Source organism: Branchiostoma floridae, chromosome 8 (assembly GCF_000003815.2).
Source record: "Branchiostoma floridae strain S238N-H82 chromosome 8, Bfl_VNyyK, whole genome shotgun sequence".
In the NCBI taxonomy this organism is placed as follows: Eukaryota; Metazoa; Chordata; class Leptocardii; order Amphioxiformes; family Branchiostomatidae; genus Branchiostoma; species Branchiostoma floridae.
The window spans coordinates 737552-761787 of NC_049986.1; the positions used below are offsets into that span (position 1 = coordinate 737552).

Here is a 24236-nt window from a genome sequence, read left to right on the forward strand (position 1 = left end):
GCAAATCAAAATCATGTAGCACACTTTTGTTTGGATGGGCAAGTGAATATAATTAAATGCTTTTAAGTCCTTGGGGATTTAATTTTGCGATAAGATAAGAAAATGGAGTGTTTGTGATGGCAGTCGTAATAAGGCGGTAGGTATAAAGAAGCTATGTATTTTCACAAGCCTCCTTCAAAGACTTACGGAGGGTTGCCAAAAAGTTTTAGGAGAGTGATGGTTCACAATTTTCAACATGGGCTTTGTTTATAGTTCTCTACTACAGTAGAAGCCGCTTAATTGCACGGCCTATTTGCCAGCGGATTTCGTGCAATTATCCGACTGGTGCAATAATGCGAAGTTATCTAGCTGGACCGCACTGTTTTGGGATTTGGGGGTTCCGTGCAGTTAACAGAAGTGTGCGTTAATCCGGTGTGCAATTAAGTGGCTTCTACTGTAGTATGCCAGGAGAGGGAGTTTTTCAGTTGAGGTAAAACTCCCTCTTCGGCTAACTCCCTCTCCTAAGTTTGCAGTGAAGCAGTCACTGGGAAAACAGTGAATATTTAAGTTTAAGTACAAGAATTTCAATATACATATGCAATTACAGTTATTAGTGACTGTCATTATTAGAGTAGGATAGCTTGCTAGTGGTCCTGTAAAATAAAGTATTATCCGCTATATTTGGATCTTTTGATATGCATACTTTATTTTGCATGCATTGTTTGTGCACCATCCAGCTATTGTTTAGAGCTGCACTGCTTTCTACTTAATTCTATAGCATTAATTCCCATAATAATAGGTAATTATCTCAGCTAACGTCCTGGAAAATCTGTCCCGTAAAACAGGTGACTGTCCTTACGGACATTGCTAAAAATATGTCCAACTTGCTTACATTTGCATTACAATTAAATGCAAGTTGTGTTATTAATCATCACATAATCATGTGGCAATAATGTGCACACATTTCTTGGATTACATTAAAACCAACACTATAAGTGGTGCATTTACATTTGAGTTTTACATTTACAATAATTGAATTCGACTGAGACCCCATTCACACTCAGAAAAACGATTCGAATAAAACATGTTATCCGAATAAAACTACCCGATCCGAATAAAACTTAGCAGTATGAACGCTCCCAAATCACTTGGATTTCATCGATTCGAATCCCTCGCGATCCACCTCGGGGAGGTGGGTAAAACTCCGGGAAGTGGATAAAACTGCGCCGCGGGGAGTCTCGATCCGTGCGATTCGGCAGTGTGAACGCGCAAGTGGATAGGATTCCGCTTATTCCGGGTTGTAACGCCATTCATCCGGGAACTTGGGGTCATACTTCGAAACACTACACACGCCTGATTGCTTCGTTTTTCAGCAAGCATTTTCCGCCGTATTTTACTTCCAACAACAATAAGAGGAAAGAAAGGGAAATCTTCATCATTCGCCAAGTGGACACCGTAACAAACGAAGCTGCTTATTTCCATCTGGGGGTGGGAGGAGACGCAGAAAAAGCTCGGGAAGGTTCATAAAAACAGGGACATTGTAATATGAAGATACATCAGAAGGAATGGCGGAGCATGGAGTTGAGAAATCCCTCGACCAGTGCAGAAATAAAGTGAAGAATCTCACCGGCAACTATCACAAGACGTAGCGATACATCTGTGAAACGCAACTTATGTTTTATTCAGATAAGACTGAGGGCGCACTAATCGGATTGCTGAAGAGCAGTGTGAACACAATTTTGGATCGGATAGAAAATTTTTTATTCGGATAAATGTTTTATTCGAATCGTTTTTCTGAGTGTGAATGGGGTCTGAAAGAAGTAAATGGTTTTGTGCCTTTCGAAAATTAATTTAGAGTCAAATTCTAAGGACTCAAGCAACAGTGCTCCTTGGTGGTATGAATACCTGTGTGCATGTAGGAATGCTGTAAAAGTTTCTCTGAATGTCAAGGTACAAAAGACCTTTGGACCAATTGGTAAATAAAAGTACATTAGTGTACGTACTGAAGCAGGATGTGGAGGAACGGAAGAGATCAAGGTTTGCCCGTGACGGCAAGGTCAAGTGCATTGTGTGGTTAATTGGTGTAACTTGCCTTTTTATGAGAACCCAGGTGTGAATCCACCTGGAGTGGAAAAATGGTAAACAATAGTAGCGTAGGTCTTACTACAAACTTTCAACAGGTGTAGACTGTCAGTTTTTTCTTCCTTTTTTTTTCATCAAAGCTTCTTAGTCTAAACATTCCAGTTCACATCAAGAAAGTAAAAAATGGCTCTCTCTTACGCAAATTCTTACGACACAGTGTTTACTGATACCACTTGCATCTTAGAAAAGCCTTCCTATGACCATGAAAAATTAAAATTCCTGTTTAAAGCTGTTGCTATTCCAACTTCCATGGTCGACAGTCCTAACACCTTGAAAATCGCCATGTAAATCATGTCTATCATCTCTATGGTCTGATATGCCGTTTTCCTCCTTCTGTGGGTAAACAATTGAGAGTCTTGGCAACCTACAATTTACCAAATTGAAAGGTACATTGTGTACACAGTGTCAAGTAGTAGCCTAGGTGATGCTTTATCATTTTTATGCTAATTACATTCTTATCATTATCAGTGTTAGCTCACCTAGCTACTTTGCACACACTGGTCAATTATGCATAATACTATATTCAAGTCTTGCTACACTGTATTTTTTTGTATGATAAAAAAAACTTTGATTTTTGCACTGTCATTACCATCATTCATAGCTTGATCATCTGGTGGTGGTCACAGTTTGTATGTTTACTTCTTTGGCAAATGCAAGACAAAACTGCATGTGGTCAGTATGTTTCCTGGGTTTCAAAACAGACCAGTACAAGAATTTCATCCCCATGGAACCCTGTTGCATTTTAATCTTCTTGAATCTCAGAAGATTAGACATTATTAAAAGGATTAGGAAGGTCAAATGTATTTTATACTAATAGTGATGAATGTTTAATTCAATAATTGTTTAAAACCCATGTCTACAACAAGTATACTAGCTTACATTGTACAGTGAGAAATAAAGTATGTTACTGTGGTAGTAAGTATCTTTTTCTGCTATAGGAAAACTGCTGTACTGTTACTAAGTATCAAGTGACTGGGAAACATCAGATAAGAGAGTTATGGGACTTTCTACAAATTCCGCTTTGCCTGGGCCAAAGTAATTTATTATAGCATCAGTAAAGATCAGTAACATTCAAGTGTTTTGTTACACCAATTTGTAGCTATTGTGGTTAACTCCAAGACCACCTGTTGGATGATATTGTCCATTTATCAAGTTTGTTTGCAGACATCCTAGAGAAGTTTCTCAGTAACAAAATACCAAATCAGCAAGAAAATAACACCGAACTATGGGTAAATAAAAGAAAGTAAATGGAGCAAAAATGGAAAACAAATGATTTGTGTAAAAGTCTGGAATGCATTGGTCCCATACTCCCATTCTACAGTGTTGTCAACAAGTCATTGTGTGGTCACTCTTTGTGAATGGTCTTTCAATTTATTACTCTGTTTGTAAGAAAACATCTGGAGTAATAGACTGCTCCTGCAGGAATTGCGAGATGTATTTTTCTAACCCCTGACAATGTGCCTTCTTTGAGGAATGCCAGTCTTGCAAGACAGAAGATAAAACGCTATCATTCCATCTAACGGAGCGGTTACCCACTATTGGACTGTAACAAATGGCCGAGGGGTCATTCCTTAAATAGTGCAAATCATACAGCGGCCAAATACCATTACATTTATGCTTAGCAACTGTAATATTTTGTAGAATCTGTTGAAGGACATTCCTCATATTGTGTTCATCACTGGAAAACACACTTTGAAGAACTGTAAGCAAGTGTCTACATGTAGCTGTGCTATATAACTTGTACATTGTGTAGGTTTTTCTTGACTATGTAGGTCCATGTATGAGGTTAAAATTATTTCTAAGTTCAAACATATTTTACATCACGAGTTTTCCAAATACTCAAACTCAGTCAAAGGACAGAATACATAATCCTTCATATTTTATTGGCATTGGCAGAAGCCTTGTTTTTGTAAACTGAAATTTACCATGTCAAACTTCTAGCCAATGTGTTGATGATACTTGAGCTAAGCACTGATATGTGTCAAAACAAGAGTGAATGTAGGCAGCTGGGGAGAGTGGAGAGCTCCTGAAGTGGCCCTTGTTGCACTCGCTGCGGACTGTTGTAGATACAAGGCATACCATGCAGAAGCCAGGTTCACGTAGTCGACTCTCGTGCGTAGTGGGCGCGAGAGAAAGGCGCGGTAGACGGAGCGGTGAAAGGTGTGAGAGGTCCTGTTTGTTTATGTCCCACGGGGGTAAGCCGAAATGTCAAGACATTTACGTGGGACAGTGTTTGGGGATGCGGGTTTCTCAAATACTAGCTGGGCAGGTGGAGGTATTGGCATACATGTCTCACAAGACTATTGTCATCTTCCAAAGCTGCTATGGCATGGGTACTGGTACTCAGGAAATGGATTCCAATGTGAAAAATAAATTCTGAAGACAGTATGTATATATATGTTGGTGAATTTAGCATCCTATGTAGATATTTCCAGCTTGAAAAGTTTATGTTACCATGACATAGAAACACTCATAACAGAAAAAAATAAAAAATAAGAAACATCCGATCTGCTAATACAATGTACCTTCTTTCATCTTTGTGTTCCTGATTAATTGTTAAGAAGAAATAAAATTTCTATGGATGGAAAGATAAGGATCCGGGGGGTCTAGTCTTTGATTATCAAACTAGTACATGGTAGCAAACTCTACAATAATTTGTTTACCTTTTATTTACCTTAAGTGATCCAACATAATGTTGCTTGACCTGAGGTAAACATTAGGTTTGGGGGTGTTAGAAATAGCTTGGAATATCAACAAATTCTGTATTGAATTAGCTCTTTAGCTAAGTTAAAATAGCTTTTTAGGTCAAAAGTCACTGAAAGTATCAAGTTTGCAAAGCCCAAATTAGATTTTGTGCCCAATCAGTTCACACCACATGGGGACTCTCAAAAGGTTCCCTGTAGGTTAGGATGTCAGACCTTTATATCATATACAAAACCACAAAGCTATGTGGATTTGCCATCAAAAATTTCTGTTTCGCATGACCTGAAAAGCCCTATAATCCATTTGAGTACAGGTGTGCACTAGTGTGATGAAAGCTGGGACTGCTTTTCTTCAAGACTTCTAATCATGGCAATCAGCACTTTCTGTTCTGTTAAGTTATAGCTTGGATACTAGACCCCAGCCTGATCTGAAAAAAAAATGCCACACGGTAGATATTATTGAGATTGTGCTTCGGGGTGTAGTATCCAGGCTAGTTCGAGCACAAATTTGTATGTTTCAGGCTTGTGAACAGTCTAACCATGTAACTAGTTGTATGTTGTGCAACGCCAACTTACTTACTAGAACAATTGTGCAGTCTTGAAAATAAGTGCCTTTGAAATGTGTTATGTTCGGTAGACGTTCAGTTATCCAGAACCCTCATTTTCGTAGATTGTAATCTTTTAGATTAGAAGGGATATACATGTACAATAATCATTAGAATCTATATAAATGTCTGACTTATAACTCCCCCTTACTTTGCCTAACACACATATGCTACACTGATTTAACAAACAATTTCAATACGGAGCATTTAGCCTAATGTAGCATAATATTTTTGTGCTCTCCTTCCAAATCACTGAGCAAGAATCTGAAAACACCATGGAAGTGTTTATTCCAGTTTTGTTGGTTGTCATGACAATGTTTAAGGCACCGTAGGCGAAAAACAGACTTTTCCGGTAATACATCATGTTGAATAGTGTATTTCTGACACATACACCCGCATACAATGGTAGAAATGTTTGAAGTTAGTATTTGCCGTATGTATTCTGTAATCCAGTATTACATGGCTACCTAGATACACAGCTTTACAAGGGTCGTGCTCTTTTGTGCTAGCTAATACTCAATCCGGGACCACGCTTTAAAAAAAGAAAGAAATGTGTTGTAGGATTTTCTAAAGCAATATTTCACTGATTGCGACTGTGGAACGGTCTAATCCCGCCTTTAGAATCATACGCAGACCCGGACGCTCGCCGGGGGAGCTTCGCTAAAGTAAACTCCTCCCGCCTGCCTCGGTTCAAATCTCAGCGGAGAATGACCGAAGCACGGTCGCACTTTCAGCGAACACAATGGCGCTGGTGATAAAGCCCACATCACTTTGGGTTAAAATCCCATCAATACTGTATGGAAAAGCCACTAACCACGGCTCCCCCAGGTAGTTGGCAGTTGTTTGCTCCCAGGACCATTCACAAAACATACTGACGTACTAGGAGATTTGGGGGATTAGGACCAACAATGGCTACAGTTTGTATAATGCATGTACAAGGAAGCCGTTGATTGCTTTCCGAGTGCTAGAGATATGTTTTTAGTTGCAGAAAGCCAATTTATAAAGATATAGGGCCCTGATTCAATTTCTACAGGCCTCGAAAGTAACTTTTTTTTTCACTACTGTGTTCAAACTGTCCGGAAGTGAGCCTGAATTGTCCCAGACTTTTTTGTACAAGAAAAGGGTAGTAGTCATACAAATGGCATGACATTTACTAAGGGCAGAAAATTTGTCTTAAATCTTTGCAACATGAAGTTCATGTTGAACAACTTTGTTGGAAAAAAAATCATAATGAAAGGAAAAAGATGAAAGTGTAACAGTGGTGTTTAAGTACAGCCTATCGTCCTTGCCCCTGAGCACTAGTGCTTTTGTGGCGACGGTGATAGCGTTCGTGATTTGTGATTTGCCGACCCCGGTTCGATTCCGGGTAGGGGGCATGTTGTTTCTTTCTGTTCTTGCTCGCCCCTCTGGTTGTTTCAAAAGGAAAAGACTTTCTGACAGATATTGCTGTCAGAAAACCTTTTTGGGCTTCAAGTTTGGGCTTCTACTGCTTGGACGGAGAGCAAACCACATCTCTGACAGCTCCAGAAAGTAGGTCACATCACTCAGAAAACAGCCTCAGGTTTAACCTCTTTACATCCTGGGTCCTTCCAAGAAGCTAGATACTCACGACCTGCATCCATGGACTGTGTTTGAAGTTGGTCAACAGTTTATAATAGTCATCATCATCAAGTGACAACATCTCCAGGCTTGTCAATAAGAAGCTAAGTCAGCAATTGTGATCTGTTCAATCACCATATCATTTGATGAAATTGAATAACTTTTTTTTAATACAGCTAAAATATGCTCAAGTACTTTGCTAGCCTCACTTCTCTTTGAACTTTGCACATGACTTGTTCTTGAGTAGCTCTCATCGCACAGGTGTAGGTCCAAGATTGGCATATTGGTACTAGACTACTTGTAATTTCTGAATAGGGAAAAATAGAAGTGCTTTGCACAATGACCATATCAAAGCATGTTGAAAGTGAAGAGGTTCCATGTGAATACATTGAACCGCTTCACTTTCAACACTTTCCGTCATCATGCCCACAGAAGAATTGTTACCTTTCCCAAGAAGGTTATGTTTTTGGTGCCATTTCAATTTGTGTGTGTATGTGTTTTGGTGTGTGTGTCTTTGTTGACAGCCTAACTCATCATTATTATCCCATTTGGTGGGTTTGTAAGGGCCAGAAAACGAATGTCAAATTTGGCCACCTAGTGCCTTCTACGGTACTGCATCAGAACTTATAGTACTGTAAATGCATTTAAGTTCGCAGGGATTTAATTTTGTGGCAGCGGGAAAATAGACTTTTCGCGCTGGTTTTCATTTCGCGGTAGCACCATGCACTGTAGTCTCTTACCGTTATGGAAAAATGTTCGCGGTGGATTTAAATTCGCTTTGAAGCGGCCGCCGCGAAAACCGCGAACATTAATCCACCGCGAACATTTCTGCATTTACATTATTTGAATACTGTATGGTATGTTCGACTTTCAGTGGTAAGCTTTTCCATGAGGATGATTACTGAAAGCAAAACAAAGCAATTATGTGATTAGCAAAGAGACAAAAGCTGCAGTGCTGACAAATTTAGAAAAACAAATTTTTGAATTCCTCCTGGGACCCCCTGAGGGAAAATTCACCTGTTGTTAATTATGGAGCACATGTTTTTCCATGTGCTTGAATCGCAGTTAGAATAGAAGCACTATGGTATTTTCTCAAATAGAGTCACACTTTAAAAGTTTTCAAAGTTGAAAAGGTGCTGTAAGTTGTTGCCAAAGATTGGTGCGTACTTTGTCTGAGGTTATTGCATGGATAATTGCTGACTACTAAGTCCTGTGTTGTGTTATTGCTTCCTACTGAAACCCATTGTCTCTAGTCTTAGGCGCGATCTACACACAGTTTTTCCCGATATCGGCGAGCCTACTACCTCTTGCCGACAGCTTTTTTTCAGCGTCTAGATGCAACTACTATATCGCCATTACTATATCGGGAAAATTTCTCCCGAATGGTCCGGACCAATGTAAGCCATCTAACGATACCTTACCGATACCTTAGCAGGGGTCCCCGACATGTTCCGCGCGCGTGTAGATGCTCCGCGAATTCGCGAAGCTCATTAGCATATAACTACAGTTAACGCGGGCTCATTAGCATATAACGCGGGAACAGCGGCATATTAGCGCGGGAGAGCAAGATGGCGGAGGGAAAAGCTGGGCGCTCCCGTTGCACATGGAGCCATGCAGAAACCGCCTTTCTTATAAGTGTATGGTCGGAGGAGGAGATCCCAAAAGGACGCGGGATTCCTTGGTACACCCCGGTGTACAGGCTCTCCACCCTCCGCCACAATCAGGGCAGCGAGAAAGAATGCTGCGTTCACTCTAGCCGGCCGCTGTCGTCTCTCCCTGTATCTCAATCGCCTCCTGTGATGTGCTTGAATTGCAGTTGGAACAGAAGCACTTACCATATTTTCTCGAATTAGAGTACAGTGCCACTTTGAAACTTTTCAAAAATCAAAGTTGAAAAGGTGCTGCAAGTTGTTGCCAAAGTTGGGGTGCGTACTTTGTTTGAGGTTATTGCATGGATACCTGCGGAATCCTGCATTGTGTTACTAAAACTACATGAATAAGTCCTGCAAAAGTACATTTACCGGGTATTTAGTGACTTCCTCCTGGGACTTACCTCCTGGGACCCCCCTGAGGGAAAATTCACCTGTATTTAATTAAGCACAGAGCACATGTTTTTGCATGTGCTTGCCTTGCATTTAGGACTGCACAAAAACATCATATGGGGTAAATAAGACAAAATTTATTTGGAAACTCTAAAACACCAAGTTTGTCGAAAAATGTGGTCTTAGAATTTCAAGAAAGATGAATTGTTGCGCCACATTTTTTCAGGGAATCGTTCTTTGAGTTTGAATGAGATACAAAGTTTTTACCTTGTTATATGTCTGACTTGATATTGATGACTTATCAATTGAATTCAATCACTTTCATTTTGATTTGAATTGATTTTCAATATGGATGTAAGTTTCCTTCAGTCTTTTACATTTCGCTACAAATCGGCCATTACAATTTTGAAGACTGCTTCAACTGTCTCAAAGCCCATTTGATTAAACTAGTAATAGTAGTAGTACCGGGTCACTTAGTACATTTTAGTGACTCTGAAAATGTCTCCAACTGAGTCCAAATTTTCCCAATTACAGTTATTATTCAAATGTTTAGTAACCACTACCATGACTTACAAATAGCCTGAGCCCACTTGTAATTTAGTGCCAATAAATGGTGCATTTAGAGTAAGGTGTATTTATTCATGGTAAGTGGTCCTCACTGTATATTAACCCCACCCCCCCCCACCCACCACCACACACACACACACACACTGTCAGGGAAGAGTGAATGACAAAGTAAGTTTGCTTAATGGAGTGCTTAAGTAACAGAGAAGAGACCTTAATGGGGTAGGAAGATTGTACCTCTGATATGAACTGTACAAAGTGTCTTCTGAAGTGTGCAAAATGTAGTGAGCTCTGTGATAGTGTTAAAGGCGATGGGGGTTTGATTTCACGGGAGACAGAGAGAAAATGTAGGGAGTGTTTCATTGTTTGCAGCATTGGAAACTTCACAGTTAAAACTGCCATGCAGGGTTTTACTGTTAATAGGGAAATGTTTGCAGTGGTTTTAAGTTCCTGGTGAAAAGGTCACTATGAAAAATAAAGACATAAAATCACACGAACATTTTCACTTTTAGTTTTACATTCCAAATTAGACATTTAATTAAAATTCGTCTAACAATTCGGTTTTTGGCACTCTAGTACTGAAAATGTATCTAGTAATTTAACAAAATGCTACAGTACATGACTCTTAATTTATCAACCCTTACTTCATTTAAAAGGTACTTTGAATATTGTTATTGACAAGTATCCTCTCCTTGTCAAATTCCATTTGTATTGTCTCTGTTTTTGTCAGTAGGGCTTAGCCCTTTTGCAATAGCCACAGGCTATAGTTGGGCAGCCCTGGCTGTGCTTACACTTACTGAACAGCCAAACCAATAAGTCTAATAAATAAATCTGAAGTGTATAGTTTGCAGAGCACGAAAGAGTTCTATTTTTAGAATTAAGGTGTATTGAGACTCCCTGCACACCTTGCCTGAGGCAGAATGCACCTGTTGAATTAAGCTATACCTGAATGCACCATCCTGCAGGTAGGACAGGTAACACTACAAATAAACACCTGTAGATACTGGCTACACTGATAGATAAGTTAACAACAACACGTACTGTCCAAATACAAGCACTGTTAGCATGGTATACATCACAGGAATCGTCAACCTAGGTGTAATTATCTGTGTCAGATAGCAGTACTGGGTAATGAAATCTCACTGTAAACAGAAAATGTAGATGTTTACATCAACAGTGCTAATTGGTTCTAAAGCTGGGCAGGGGGTCTTGGCTGTTGCCTCAGGCAAGGAGGTTGAAAGAGTTGAAAGAGGGAAAGGAGTCCTTTCCCTCTTTCAACCTCCTTTCCCTCTTTCAACCTCCTTGCCTCAGGTGAACAAAGACCTAGGAATATCTTAAAAAGTAGCTGCTTCCTTGATTTGGGTGATAATTAAGACATTACTTAATAGAATATACTGCATACTATACATGCAATTAAATTTGCAGTCATTTAATTCTATGGTAGCAGGTAGAGAATGAAGTGTTTGCAGTGGTCTTAAGCACCAGACATCATGTACATTGTATATTACTGGCATTGTTAAAGTCACATTACTCTAATGGAAAAATGGTCACGGTGGTTTTGAGTTTGCGGTGAAGTGGCCACCGCAAAAACGGCAAACAATTAAAACCACCACGAGTATTTCTGCATTTACAGTATAACTTTAAAAAACTTGCTATTACAAACTCAAGCAGGGTAAAGCTATTAGTATTAGGCAGAACAATACACCTTTCTCACGCGGCGGCCATGATAGATCGAAGAAGAGGTCAATGAGGCAAACAGACAAAACTTATTTCTACATAAAACAAATTTTCATGATATAAGATAGAATAATAAATATTACAAGAAGTGTTATGCACTAAAAGATGTAGCAATTTAAAGTAGTGTAGACTGACCCCATAGTCGATTACTAAGAGATGCAAAATAGAAACATAATAATGCAAATTTTTAACGAATTTGCAGCCATTCACTTATTGGTCGATTTCCTAATTGGCAGGCTACCATTGGTCGAACTGCTAATTATGATGGACAGCCTTTTGTTTGCCACATTGAACTCGTTTTAGATCTATCATGGCCACCGCGTGAGAAAGGTGTATGATCAGTCAGAGTTGAGCATTGAATCTTACTTTTAGTGAAGTTTTTATCACCAAAAGAAAGGTGTTATAGGTGTCATTTTTAAACAATTTACCGGTTAAAACTCTAGCATCTACAGGTGTAAGTGCATTATGACCCTCTCAATCGATAAATCCAATTTGAACACTGCTCAGTTCAAAACACTTACACCTCAAGCACCAGTAACTGTCATGATATGATGTGACCTTTTGTTTCAAGAGGTTTTATTGCTGACACTTTGGCCTTTACCATGTTTACCAACAAACACAGCCATCCCGCTATAAATAAACATACTTTTATTCCCAAAAAGGCTTGGAGTGATTTTTAAGTGTCACATTTTGATTGGAGGAGGTTTTGTTACCTTGGGGATAGCATAACATTGTACCTAACATTATCAAATTTATTGACACATCAGAGTCTGGAGTTGGCAGGGTTGGACAAGTTTTCTAAAATTGACTTGTCCTATCGGGCAAGTACTTAAAAAATTTACTTGCCCGAACCAACTTTTCACTTGCCCGAAATCTAAATGACATTTTTCTATGTATATTCATGGCCTTCAATGGAATTTTTGTTATTGGCTCTATTTTCTGTGTTAATCAATGCTTGATGTCATGACTTTGAAAAGTAGCAAGTACATCAAATTCTCACTCAGTGGAGAAAAGCTAACTTGTCCAATCGGGCAAGTGGGGAAGAACATGCACTTGCCCGATTGGCATTTTCACTTGTCCGGGACTATAGGGCTAGTGGACTTGTTTATCCCTGGTTGGTAAAGCTAACAGAGTGTAAGCCTATTTGTCAGCTATAACTTTAGGCATATGAAACTCGGGCTTAAGAGGGTTAAAGGTTGGTTATAGCTGTGAAAATGATTGGCATGTATTGTTGTTGCCTAGTAGAGTTGGGTCTAGCATCTACACTTTTACACTTTGTATAAACCAGTATGCATCATTTTCGTATGCAAAAAGTACTTTAATTCCATGTTGCATTCATGCAGAATAGAAGCACTACCATGTTTTATAGAATAAGGGTTTGAAAAGTGCGTACACAGGTGTGTATTTTAATTAGGGAGCATACTTTAGTTGAGAAAATACGGTATTGTATGTTGTAAGTAAGGGCAGTAACTAACATTGTACCTAACATTGTCATTGACTAAACCAAGTGTTTGTCTTAAGGTTCATGTTCATTTCTGTACACTCCATGTAAACTTGTTTTATTATGACACTAAAAGGGAAAATTATTCACTTTCACAAAGAACTCTATTCAATTATCACTGTCAAATACAATTTATGACCAAGTTCATTCAACAAGGGATTTAGTACATGTTCATACGGTTTCCAACAAGGTATTCATTGTGTGCTATGATGTTTGAACAAGGCTTAAAGTTAAAGTTAAGATTTATTTGGCTGTCAACAAAGAAGATTGACATGGTAGACTAATATTAGTGTTGCCTACGTGTCAAATGAAACACACAGAAGCCATACCGAACCTTTCACTCGTTGTTTACCTGTGTAAAATGTATGGTTCATTATGAGCATTCTTTTGTTCCAGCCTTTCTTATAACCTTGTTTATCTTAAGGTTCGTATTTCATTCGGTTTGCGTCACGGCGTGTAACAAACCCTATAGAGATTACTGCGTGGCTACATGGTTCAGGTACAAGACAAAATTGAGTTCCTCAGGTGGTTGGTAAGACATCTGGTTGTATTTACAGGTACAAGTTATTAATGAATAAAGAAATGCAGGTGTGCGTACATACTGATGACCTTCATCTATTATACTAAAACATCCCATATTAAAGAAATTTGCAACCATTTATATTTCATGTGTAACCATGTATTAAATGTCCTTTTGTATGTTGATAAACAGAACTCAAAGATATATAGTTCTTTTGTTTGATGTCTGAATGACTAGTTCTAGATTTAGGAAACATAACTTTGTGACTGATAGAGTTACTCTTTGTAACTGAGGAAACTGAAATACAAACAATCGTCAATGACTCAATGCTAACATAGTAGTTGCAAATTGTGTTGTAACTTAAACTAAAAGTTAAAGTGGGAAATTATATCAAATGTACTAGTAGTTAAGTTGAAAATAACTGTAGATTTTCTATAGAAAAGTTCATTGTCAAGTTGACTCTTGGGGAAAAATATAGTTCCTGTATATGTAGTAACCTCCTAAACTGTTGTTCAGACTTGAACAAAAGTTTTGCTACTATTGTTTTAACAGTTAATTACTGCAAGCTCAAATCTTAAGATACTGCATAGTTGATTTTCGCGATGTGCAAAATTTAGGCACTGTGAACTTATGAATTAACAAAATACATGTTTGTATACTTGAGAAAATAGCTATAGTTTTGCTTATGTCTGCCTTGGCCATTGAGACAGTCTTTAGAACTTAAAGTATCACCAGCTAGGGGGTTCCAGACGTCTCTCCCCACCACAATGGCTTGGCATGAGAACGTGCTACTCTGAGGGATTCAAAAGCCTAGTATCCGTTGAGTCACAGGCCTTGGTTTTGGGTCCCTTCCTCGCAGAGCATGTTTTTCCCAACTTGTTGTTCTTAGCTCTCATTGTTGTCACAGAGTGTTTTTACGCGAAAGTCGCTGTGCAAATACTGACGCAACTCGTGTCCTGCCGCTCGTGACACATTGTAGAAACAAGAGCATTTCCGCTGTTTTTCAGTTAGGTGCAAGGGTGAGTTCAAAGTCAATGCCGTGGGGTGTACGATTACACTGTGGAGTTATTGTTCTTAGGTCATGGACCTGAACTGTTGCTATATATACACTTTTGGTAATTGTCTTGTAATGATGGCTGAGACATCTTGGCACTTCTGAAGACCCCCTAGTCTGTGTCACGCAAACTCCGCTGTCAGGGGCTGTAACCGACCCCTCTCTGCAGGGCGCTGGCAGAAGAACGGGCTGCTATAAGGGTGATTTTATCTGGCTTAACCAAAGACCCTCCAACAAGGAATGAAGTTAATTTTCTTTGCCTCGAAATCCAAGGTATTACAGTTTTTTCTGGAATATAGGCATAAACAAAATATAGTAATCAACACTATAAGGATAGTATGATGGAACAAATATTGAAGCTCTTGCATGCACATGATGCAGTAATGTACAAAAAAAATGTAAAGCAAAACAGATCAATATAAACCTATCAAAAAAGTGTGTATTGGGGTCTTCCAGCCTGAGGCAGTGTAATACAATGGAACCAATTGTTGAATAGGAACTATCACAAGGAAAAGCTTTCAAAGTGTAATGAGCTAGAAGAAGTAGTTGTGATGTCGTGTTGTGTCTTTCGTCTCCAAGCAACTAGCTACGGGCATTAGGCAATGCAGGCATGAAGATACGTTCCAATCTAGTCAGATTCGCCACCTTTTGCAAGTTTATAATTTATATCACCAATTTTTTTTTTCTTCATAGTCCTAAACAAAAACAAAAAAACTTCACACATTTTGGCACTTGACTTCAGTCTGGCCAACATCAAAAACAAACCTCTCTACATGTAGATCTGATTTCCTTGATATTCTTGTACCATGCCATTTTCACAGACAGAGCAACCTTCCTTAAGCTTCCTAAAGATGCTAATTGTTTTAAAGATAAGTCCAAGAATGCACTCAATTTGATCTACATCCTGTGTCTATTTTGGAACTGATTGAGGATCATTTCTAATTGTATATGAACAATAGACTTAAGTATTTTCATTACCATATCTCAATCACCATCATTATTGCGTTTCTTTTATATTGTAATAAAAAAAAAAAGTTAAAGTTTGCCCATGCATCTACAGACGCGTAGGGTGGCGCCCATCCCCACTTCGAAGCCCTTGGGCCACACATGTGCAAGCCACTACAGCAGGGGGCTGGTCCGCTGGTAGTGATGTGTGTTTAACTTCCATACTCTTCCTCATTAGTGCTGAGTGCTAAGCAGAGAAAGCAGCATGTACCATTTTTAGAGTCTTTGGTATGACTCGGCCGGGGATCGAACTCACGACCTACCGAATGCAAGGCGAACACTCTACCCACTAGGCCATTGCACCGGTCTATATTGTAATAACAAACACTTAATTGTATTGTAAGACAGGGTGGGGTACATCATGTAGGTGTGGTTGGAGTATTGTTGTTTTGTTGAGAAAAGCTGACTGGTTGAGAAAGAAAATTAGCATGAAAATTTCTGTATGTTTGTATTAATGATTTTTATCTACTCATAGAGTGTATATAAAGACCTAGAAATGTTTCAATGATTATCAATATCATAGTTGAAATGAATCACACTGTAACTCAAAATTCAAAGATATTACATACATTCAAACTTTTATTATTTGTTTTCAAGAAGTTATTAGCAAGACATGATGTATGGTTATATCAATTCTAGGCCTGGAATTAGTATTGAAAGTCATGGTGTACTTTAAGACAAGACATCAACGTGAACAGTGCACAGTGAAGCATATACATGTACACGTTTACAGCAAACAAATGTTAACACATCATAATGTTTTGTAAATATCATTGTTGCAGGGTTGGAGGGAATGCTGCCTACATCCTGGGTACGATAGCGGAGAACGAGCTTGGTGCCGCGCGGGTTCTCAGCCTGACCAATGGGAAGGCAGGGGAACAGATCCTGGATGACCTGACCAACATGCTGATGCTGACCGATGCAGAGTCAGTCATGAATGCTGCAGGGACCATTGGGACACTGGTAGGACCTACTTGTGGTCTCAGAACACAGTATTTATCCGCGACCCCCGTCCCCAAAAGTAGTTCGGGTTCAAATAGTGCACCGCTGTACTTGCAAAGGCTGTAGTTATTCTTCCGTGCACAGCGAGGTGGAAACTGTGGTGAATGGTAGAGGAACATGTCGGTGTTGATACGGTATAAGTTGGATTACGTTGCTTCTTCGGCCAGCGGGAATTTGCGCCTTGATACTGTTACCGGCACTTCCTGTTCGTCGCCTGCAGTTCCATGACCTCCGCTTGGGGTCAAATCAAAGTGTCTTTTATAGAAAAACGAGCAGGCAAATCTATGCTCATTTTCAGATATTTTGTAGATTGTACCCTCGACTTCAACATACTAAATTCTTGTAAATTGTATCTGCACCTTTCTATAGGTTTTGAGTCGTCGAACCACCTCCTTTTGGGGTCCTTAACCATGTAAATCCCCATAGGCGAAAACTGTGTTCTGAGACCTTGTAGCTTGCTTGCAAAAGTTGTGTGTAATGCTGGATTGATGCTGCACTGATGCTGCATTGGTTCTTCATCGATGCATGACTGGCATTTGTGGCATAGATACCATCTTAGTCCAGATTCATTTTCAATCTAGTGATCAATCCTATGATCAATCCTACCAATTTCTCATTCAATCTTCTTAGACTGTAGCAAAGCATGATGTCCAAAATTACTGTGAAATTACCATGGCAGTCTGCATCAATGCCAAACATCATCAAAACTTTGAGCATTAGGACAGTATTACCAGTGCTCAAAATACCCACTTGGCCACTTGAAAATATTGCAACCACATTTTGCTTGGCGCAACTTAATACTAAACCCAGGTTGCAGACTGCGCAACCTGAAATTTTGCAGATGTAACACTGCTTTTCTCCCACCTACGTGCAAAACATTGCTTTTTACTGTGGTAACATAAAACATCAACGTATAACTGGAAGAAAGGATAATGGATTAAGTAGCTGATTTGAAGAAAGTAACAACTTGAAAGTGGAGCAACCTGAAATGTTGTTGGCGCAACCTGGCTTTTGACTCAGGTTGCCACTTGGACAACCTGACTGAAAAAAGTATTTTGGGCACTGATTACATACCTCTTCTGTCTCATACAAAGTTTGTTTATCATGGGTACAGGAAATAAAGATAGAAATCTAAATGTATGTCAACAGTATAATTTCTCTAACCACCTGTTAGCATTCATTCCAGATGAATTGTACGTTGTTGATTCCAGGGTTGAACAAGTTTTCTAAAATCCACTTGTCCTATCGGGCAAGCACAAAAATGTGCTTGCCCGAGCCAATTTTTCACTTGCCCAAAATTCAAATGTCACTGTTACTAGTATATGCATTTTCACTTCCAGCAATGGAATTCTCTGTAGACAATTGCTTGATGTCATGACTGTAAAAAGTAACAAGTATATCAAAATTGCACTGAAATCAATGGAAAAATCTTACTTGCCCGATCGGACAAGTGGGGTAGGACATGCACTTGCCCGAACAGCACTTTCACTTGCCCTGGACAATAGGGCTAGTGGACTTGTTTATCCCTGGATTCTGATACATGATGTTTGTACCTCCCCAGGCTGAGAGTTCAGAGGGTAGAGACTGGATGCTAGGCGAGCCCCACCTGGACAACACTGTCAGTAACGTTACCAACCTTCTCACTTCCAACAACCAGTGGATAGCCAGTAATGCTGCATTAGTGCTGGCCAGGTCAGTATACTCAAACAGGGATCGAAATACTTTTTTATTGCTACATACAAAATTGCAAGTTGGCAAAAATTTTACGTGCAATTTAAAATATTTACATGCAAAATACAACTAGTCTATACTGCAATGTTCTAGCCAGCATCCATCATTCTGTACTTTGGTGGATTGTTGCTGCTCTGGATGGATAAGAATTTTGCCCATTCTGTCACTGTTGATGGACTGAAATTGGCACATGAAAATATAGACAGAACTGCAAATTTTGGAAAGATATCCACATAATCAGCATGTTAGTTTGCAGCAAAGCCGAATTTGATTGTTTATAACACCTACTGACAAGCGGTGACGATCCCCGTCAGACAAAGGCATCGTGGCCTCAGTATTTTTACTAAAGGCCATGTATTTCCAACATGCAAGATTGCAAGTTCAGAAAATTTTTACATGCAAATCTCGAAAATTTTGTGCAAATTGCAAGTTAAGTATGTCTATTTCGAACCCTGTCAAATGCGTATCAAGTGCCAGATCAGGGCTCAAAATACTTTTTTTTCTGCATACCTGCACCAGTGCAGGTAATATTGAAAACTACCTGCACCAGACAAATTTTACCTGCACCGCTATGAATTTAGGAAGTACGGATCATAGTAAAATTGTTCAGGAACCATTGCTATTTTTTTCTTTTTATACTTTATAGGTGGTAACAGTCAATGCAGCTAACAACAATCCATATACAGCCATCATTCATAGGGCATTTATGTATAAATCCCGGCACATGGACCAGTGCAGGTTAGGTGCAGGTAGACACCAGAAATACCTGCACAGCTCCAATTTTGCCTGCACTAACCTGCATATGTAGGTGGTATTTCATATTATGCAAACTTCAAAAGTGACAAGAAGACGATCACACAGTTGAAGCTAGGGTATTTGAGAAGCATAAAAGTAGCAAAATTATTTACATCGAATTGATTGAAACCTGTTTAAGATCTGTATGATTTGTGCAGATTTGTCTGGTTTGCTAACTTGTATTCCTTTCATTCCTTACTGTGTAGATTGACGATATCAGAAACCGGCTGTAACCGAATCCTGGACCACGAGAGCTCAGAACTGGTCCTCACCAAACTGGTTCTATCCCTGGGGGTGGACAAAGCTGGTAATTTCTTTTTTTCACATGGTATTAGGATTACAAAGTTTGGGCTTACATCATATTGTTGTTGTAATAAACCATTAAAATACATTAGATTAGTGAATTCTTGATGAAAACCTGCTTCTCAACTTCATGGTATACTAAATAAATATATGTCACCCCGTAAGGGGTGGTATAACCCCGACGTGTGTAAACATGTGCGAACATGTGTGATCACGTTGACCGATGATGATGAGGATGATGATGATGATGAAATAAATATTGTGAATTTCCTGGTAGGTCTGGGGATGAATTCTGCTTTTGCGGTGGGCCGACTGTGTGACATGGAGCCGGGGAGGTCACGGCTACTCAGCTTACCTGACTCTGAGAAAATGGTACAAACATTCTACATGGTCATGTATTAGATTTTAGAGTAGATATAGCATGTAGAGTGCTTTTTGAATTGGTAGCAGGGAATTGGATTATTTTGGAAAAACAACAAATTTCTCTTACATCAAGCTAAGGTACCAAATATTCCAGCATAGATAATAAAAGAGATATTGATCCAGTTTAGTTCAGTGAAGAGCTATTCTTCCACTGCTCATGACAGAGAAGACAGAAGAACAGTAGGTTCATTGTACTTGGAAAATTTCAATTGCTCAACTTACAAGCACAATCATGTTTTAACATGATGTTGTCTTAAGGACTGCAACTGTTTCCGGTAGTGTGCATGTTGGGTGAGCGACTCAAACTCACAGCTTCTGAGAGTAGGGTGGCTAACCACTATACTATGCATGCTACCTTAAGTGACATTTTCCTAAATAAGTTTCTTATTATTGTGCACCATATGCACCATATTTATTTTACATGTTTGTAATACATTTATCTTCTGCCCCCCTCCCTAGTTTACCTCCCTTGGCAAAATGCTGTGCCACGGAGACACGGGATCCAGCAAAAATGCCTGCTTTGCCGTCAGTTGCCTAGCGACCAGCCCAGATGGCCACGCCCGGTTGCTAGGCAGTAGGAGTTGCAATGAGCTGCTAACGGCGCTAGGCCGTCTTCTGAAGGCTGAGGATGGGGAAACTGGATGGTTCGCTGCCATGTAAGCAAATAGTGGAATTCAGCTTGGTTATGTTCCCATCTAGCCTGGGTTCCGTCCAGATAGTACATGTAGTTCGCTCCAACGTTTATCATATAACACTAGTTCGCCTTTATCCCTTGGGTAACCTATATCCGTTGCTTTTAAAAACAGGGTATTTGGGGATATCACGTTGATGAACATTAGTTTCAAATTGCAATATTTTCAGGAAATTGCATTTTAAAACGATCACCCATCGACTTGATGTTCCTAAATACACTGCTTTTAAACAGCAACGGATATAGGTTACCCAACGGATAAAGGTGAACTAGCGTTACACTATATACAGTGGCTTCTCGCTCCGACTTTTTGATACATTATACAAAGTTGCTTCTATGCTATTCTGTCTGGGAACCTTGACATCTCTAACGTATGGAGTCCAGGTGCTAATTGGTCCCCACACATGAGCGAATTAAGGAATGAGCTCAAGCGCTAGTTCGAACAAACAGGCGTTCCAACACCCCGAAACACCCTACATCTTCTTGTGGGAGGGCCGGTTGTCAACGAACTTATGCTTTAGAACCCATTCCTTAATTCACTCATTAACTGACATCACTACCAAAAGTTTTGAATGTGCAGTTCTCTAGACGGGTCGCAGAAGCGGACTTAGGAGCGAACCACTACCCGGATGGTACCCAGGATGGTTCCCTTCATTTGCAACAATAGAATTCCATATGATATAGAATATAAAAAAAATCTGTTGGTGTACACCATGCATGACAAAGTAGTATATATCAAGACATATGGCTAAGTAAAGATATTGAGAACCTTTATGTTGTAGGAAATTTTGATTTTCAGGACAACACATGTCTACTTGCACTAATTTAGCCTATCACTAGAGGGAGCTGCTACACTGCATTATTGAATGGCACATTTCTTTTCTCTAGGACATTGAGGACACTGGCTAGTGTAGGGAAGGGTGTAGTTAGACTGAGAGACCATGCAGAGGTGCTCCGTTCTCTAAAGGTGAGACTTCACACACAAAACCTTTGCATATTGATAAGCCGTACAAGTCAGAAACAAATGAATTAAAGCACAAACACAAAGAGAAAAAGGTAACATGCAACACTTTGTCACAAAGAAAGGAACGGCTTTCGTTACCTTTAGAAAGTAGAAACCAAATGTAATTTATGTAATTGCAAAGGATTCAGACCTCGCAGCAGAATACAACAACCCATTAATCAGCATGTAAGTGTCTCTTCTTTTGATTTGAAGGCATTTCAATTGAGTCATGTTCTTTTAAAAGGTCAGCCTGACCTAGATGTGTCTTGTTGATGCTTGTAGGAGATGGAGTCTAGGGAAGATGTCAGTCCAGACCTGCGAGATGAAGTCATCACAACCTTAGAGATTCTTAAGAGGTTGGAGAGACCTGAAGCACCCAGGATAGAAGGTAACACTGAGTTTGGTATTATTCTTCATTTTGTTTTTCAAACCATCAATGATAGGTAGATATTACATAGTTAACCATTTATGTTATATTATTAAGTTAACCAGTTATATTATTATTTTTTTAAATCTAAGTTCATTATTGTTATGGTTTGAGATCTCAGTTATATTACTTTTGAATCTAAGTTCATCATTGTTATGGTTTGAGTTGTCAGTTATATTACTTTTGAATCTAAGTTTATTATTGTTATGGTTTGAGATCTCAGTTATATTACTTTTGAATCTAAGTTCATCATTGTTATGGTTTGAGTTCTCAGTTATATTACTTTTGAATCTAAGTTCATTATTGTTATGGTTTGAGATCAGTTATATCACTGTTGAATCTAAGTTCATTACTGTTACAGTTATAAGTTCTCATATTATTTTTTGAATCTAAGTTCATTATTGTTATGGCTATATTGAAATCACTTTTGTTATTTCTGCTGTCATTTTGTTGGATGGTCCCCCAACTCTTCTTTGTCTTTGTTTATTTGAAAACCCAATTTAAAAAAAAAAAAACCATTTATGTTTTTAAGACCCAGTCTGTGTCATCATTGTCTAGTGATTAGGATTTGGCACTCTCATGGGGTGTCTGTGTGGCACAACGGCTAGAGCGGTGGAATCGGAATCACTAGTTCGAAGTTCGATACTCGCCATACCCCTGCCCCCATGACGGTGGAGTGACACCCACCAAGCCTCACAGCTAATCTGTCAAAAGAGTGGCCTGAAAACACCCACGGATTTGGTGTGCCAGAGTGTCAACATCTGCACACTTGCCACTAAGACCCATAATTTTTTTTTTCACTGCCAAGGTCCGGATTCACTTCCCACACTTGGCTCCCGGGATTTGGCCCGCCAGCTCACAAAGCCAAATTGATATGAATTCACTAGGCTTGTCAGTGGTGCTTGGATTCCACTGTACAATATTGTGATAATTTGCTTGGGTTTATCATGATGATTAAAACATGACTGTGCAAAATGTATGTTAATGTGTGTTGCAATATGATGATATTGTGTACACTCATCTGTTCTACAGTCAGAGGGTCCCACTCATGTGAAGCTGCATGGGAAGCCAGTACAACCAAGAGTGGTCTCCCCATCACATATAGACTGTATGAAGGTATGTCCTTGTGAATTTGTCTTTAAAAACTGATAAATGATAAAAGTATGAAGCATTGAAAAGTTGCAATGACAAAAGATGATTGTCCTGTTTTTGTCAGCAGGGCTAGCCCTTTGTAATAGCCACAGGCTCGTTAGGCAACCCTGGGTGTGTGTGCTGAACAGCCAAACCAATAGATAAATAGAGTCATACAATGTACGTAACATCCGGTTTAGCATCAGTTGTTCCACGTGTTGCAAGGGTTGGAGGTTGCAGAATGTCGTTTAGGTCTGATAGCTGATCAATAACACACTTAAATGTTTTTGTACTATACTGGGTAGAAGTTTTCATTACAGCAAAGAAAATATGATTTTCCACTCAAATTTCTTACCTTCCATAGGAAACAGAATAGCGTACCGAGGAGCTGATCTCCACTGTGTGGTGGATGGTTTACAGCCGTACACACAGTACAGCTTCAGACTACAGGCTGCTACCGAGGGGGACGGGAGTCCGCAGAGCGACCCTGTCATCGTTAGGACAGAGGAGTCAAGTAAGACAACCTTATCATTGGTTGATATTAAGTTAAACCTTCTAGCGATCTCTTTGTTAAAAGTAGCTTTAGGTATGAAATATGTTTTGGGTATGGTGTCAGACGTCAGACAGCAAGCAAAAGCCAGCAAGGGACATACTCTACTAATATACTATACCATTGGTTGTAGTAGTAGTAGTACAGTAGAAGCCGCTTAATTGCACACTCCATTTGCCAGTGTATTTTGTGCAATCATCCGAATGGTGCAAATGGTGAAAATTTGGGGGTTTAGTGCAATTAACAGATGTGTGTGATTATCCGTTGTGCAATTAACTGGCTTCTACTGTAATAGTATCCAGTATTTGTTTATACTGCTGCTGAGGTCCCTGACATGGGTAGGCAGCAGTCAGCTAGTCTTCACGCCACACTTCTAAGCAGCTATGTCCAGCGAGTTCAACCTAGTTAGGTTTGTTAGGTAAATACAGTAGTAAATAAAGGATCTTTGCAGAGTACAGTATTTAGAGATGTGTCATTTCCTGCTAGAAGTTCTGTCAAAATACAGTAAAGTTTATTGCAAATTTTTGCCCGTGGGCTAATTGCAGGTAACATAAAAGATTCATACAGCGTAAAAAAACAATATCACGTGTCTACTCTAATCTAAAGCTAGTAAAAGCTAACTTTAGATCCTGGGTTATTGGGTTTGACTCCTTTTTCGAACACAGTGAAAGACGAAAGATCCCACCTTTTCTATTATGTGTGGATTTTGTGATGTTTGAAGGTGAACTGT

At 39.4% G+C, this 24236-nt stretch overlaps 1 protein-coding gene across 3 annotated transcripts in view; it reads left to right on the plus strand.

Moving 5' to 3' along the window:
* The window catches only part of LOC118420429, a 38331-nt gene that overhangs the window by 520 nt on the left and 13575 nt on the right, over positions 1–24236 (plus strand). For all 3 annotated transcript variants that reach the window (XM_035827218.1, XM_035827220.1, XM_035827219.1), the window contains exons 2-10: positions 16233–16413; positions 18014–18144; positions 19185–19285; positions 19559–19653; positions 20164–20360; positions 21284–21362; positions 21681–21786; positions 22858–22941; positions 23321–23470. In XM_035827218.1, coding sequence (XP_035683111.1) covers positions 16233–16413; positions 18014–18144; positions 19185–19285; positions 19559–19653; positions 20164–20360; positions 21284–21362; positions 21681–21786; positions 22858–22941; positions 23321–23470 — 1124 coding nt within the window. The remainder of the gene's footprint in view (positions 1–16232; positions 16414–18013; positions 18145–19184; positions 19286–19558; positions 19654–20163; positions 20361–21283; positions 21363–21680; positions 21787–22857; positions 22942–23320; positions 23471–24236) is intronic.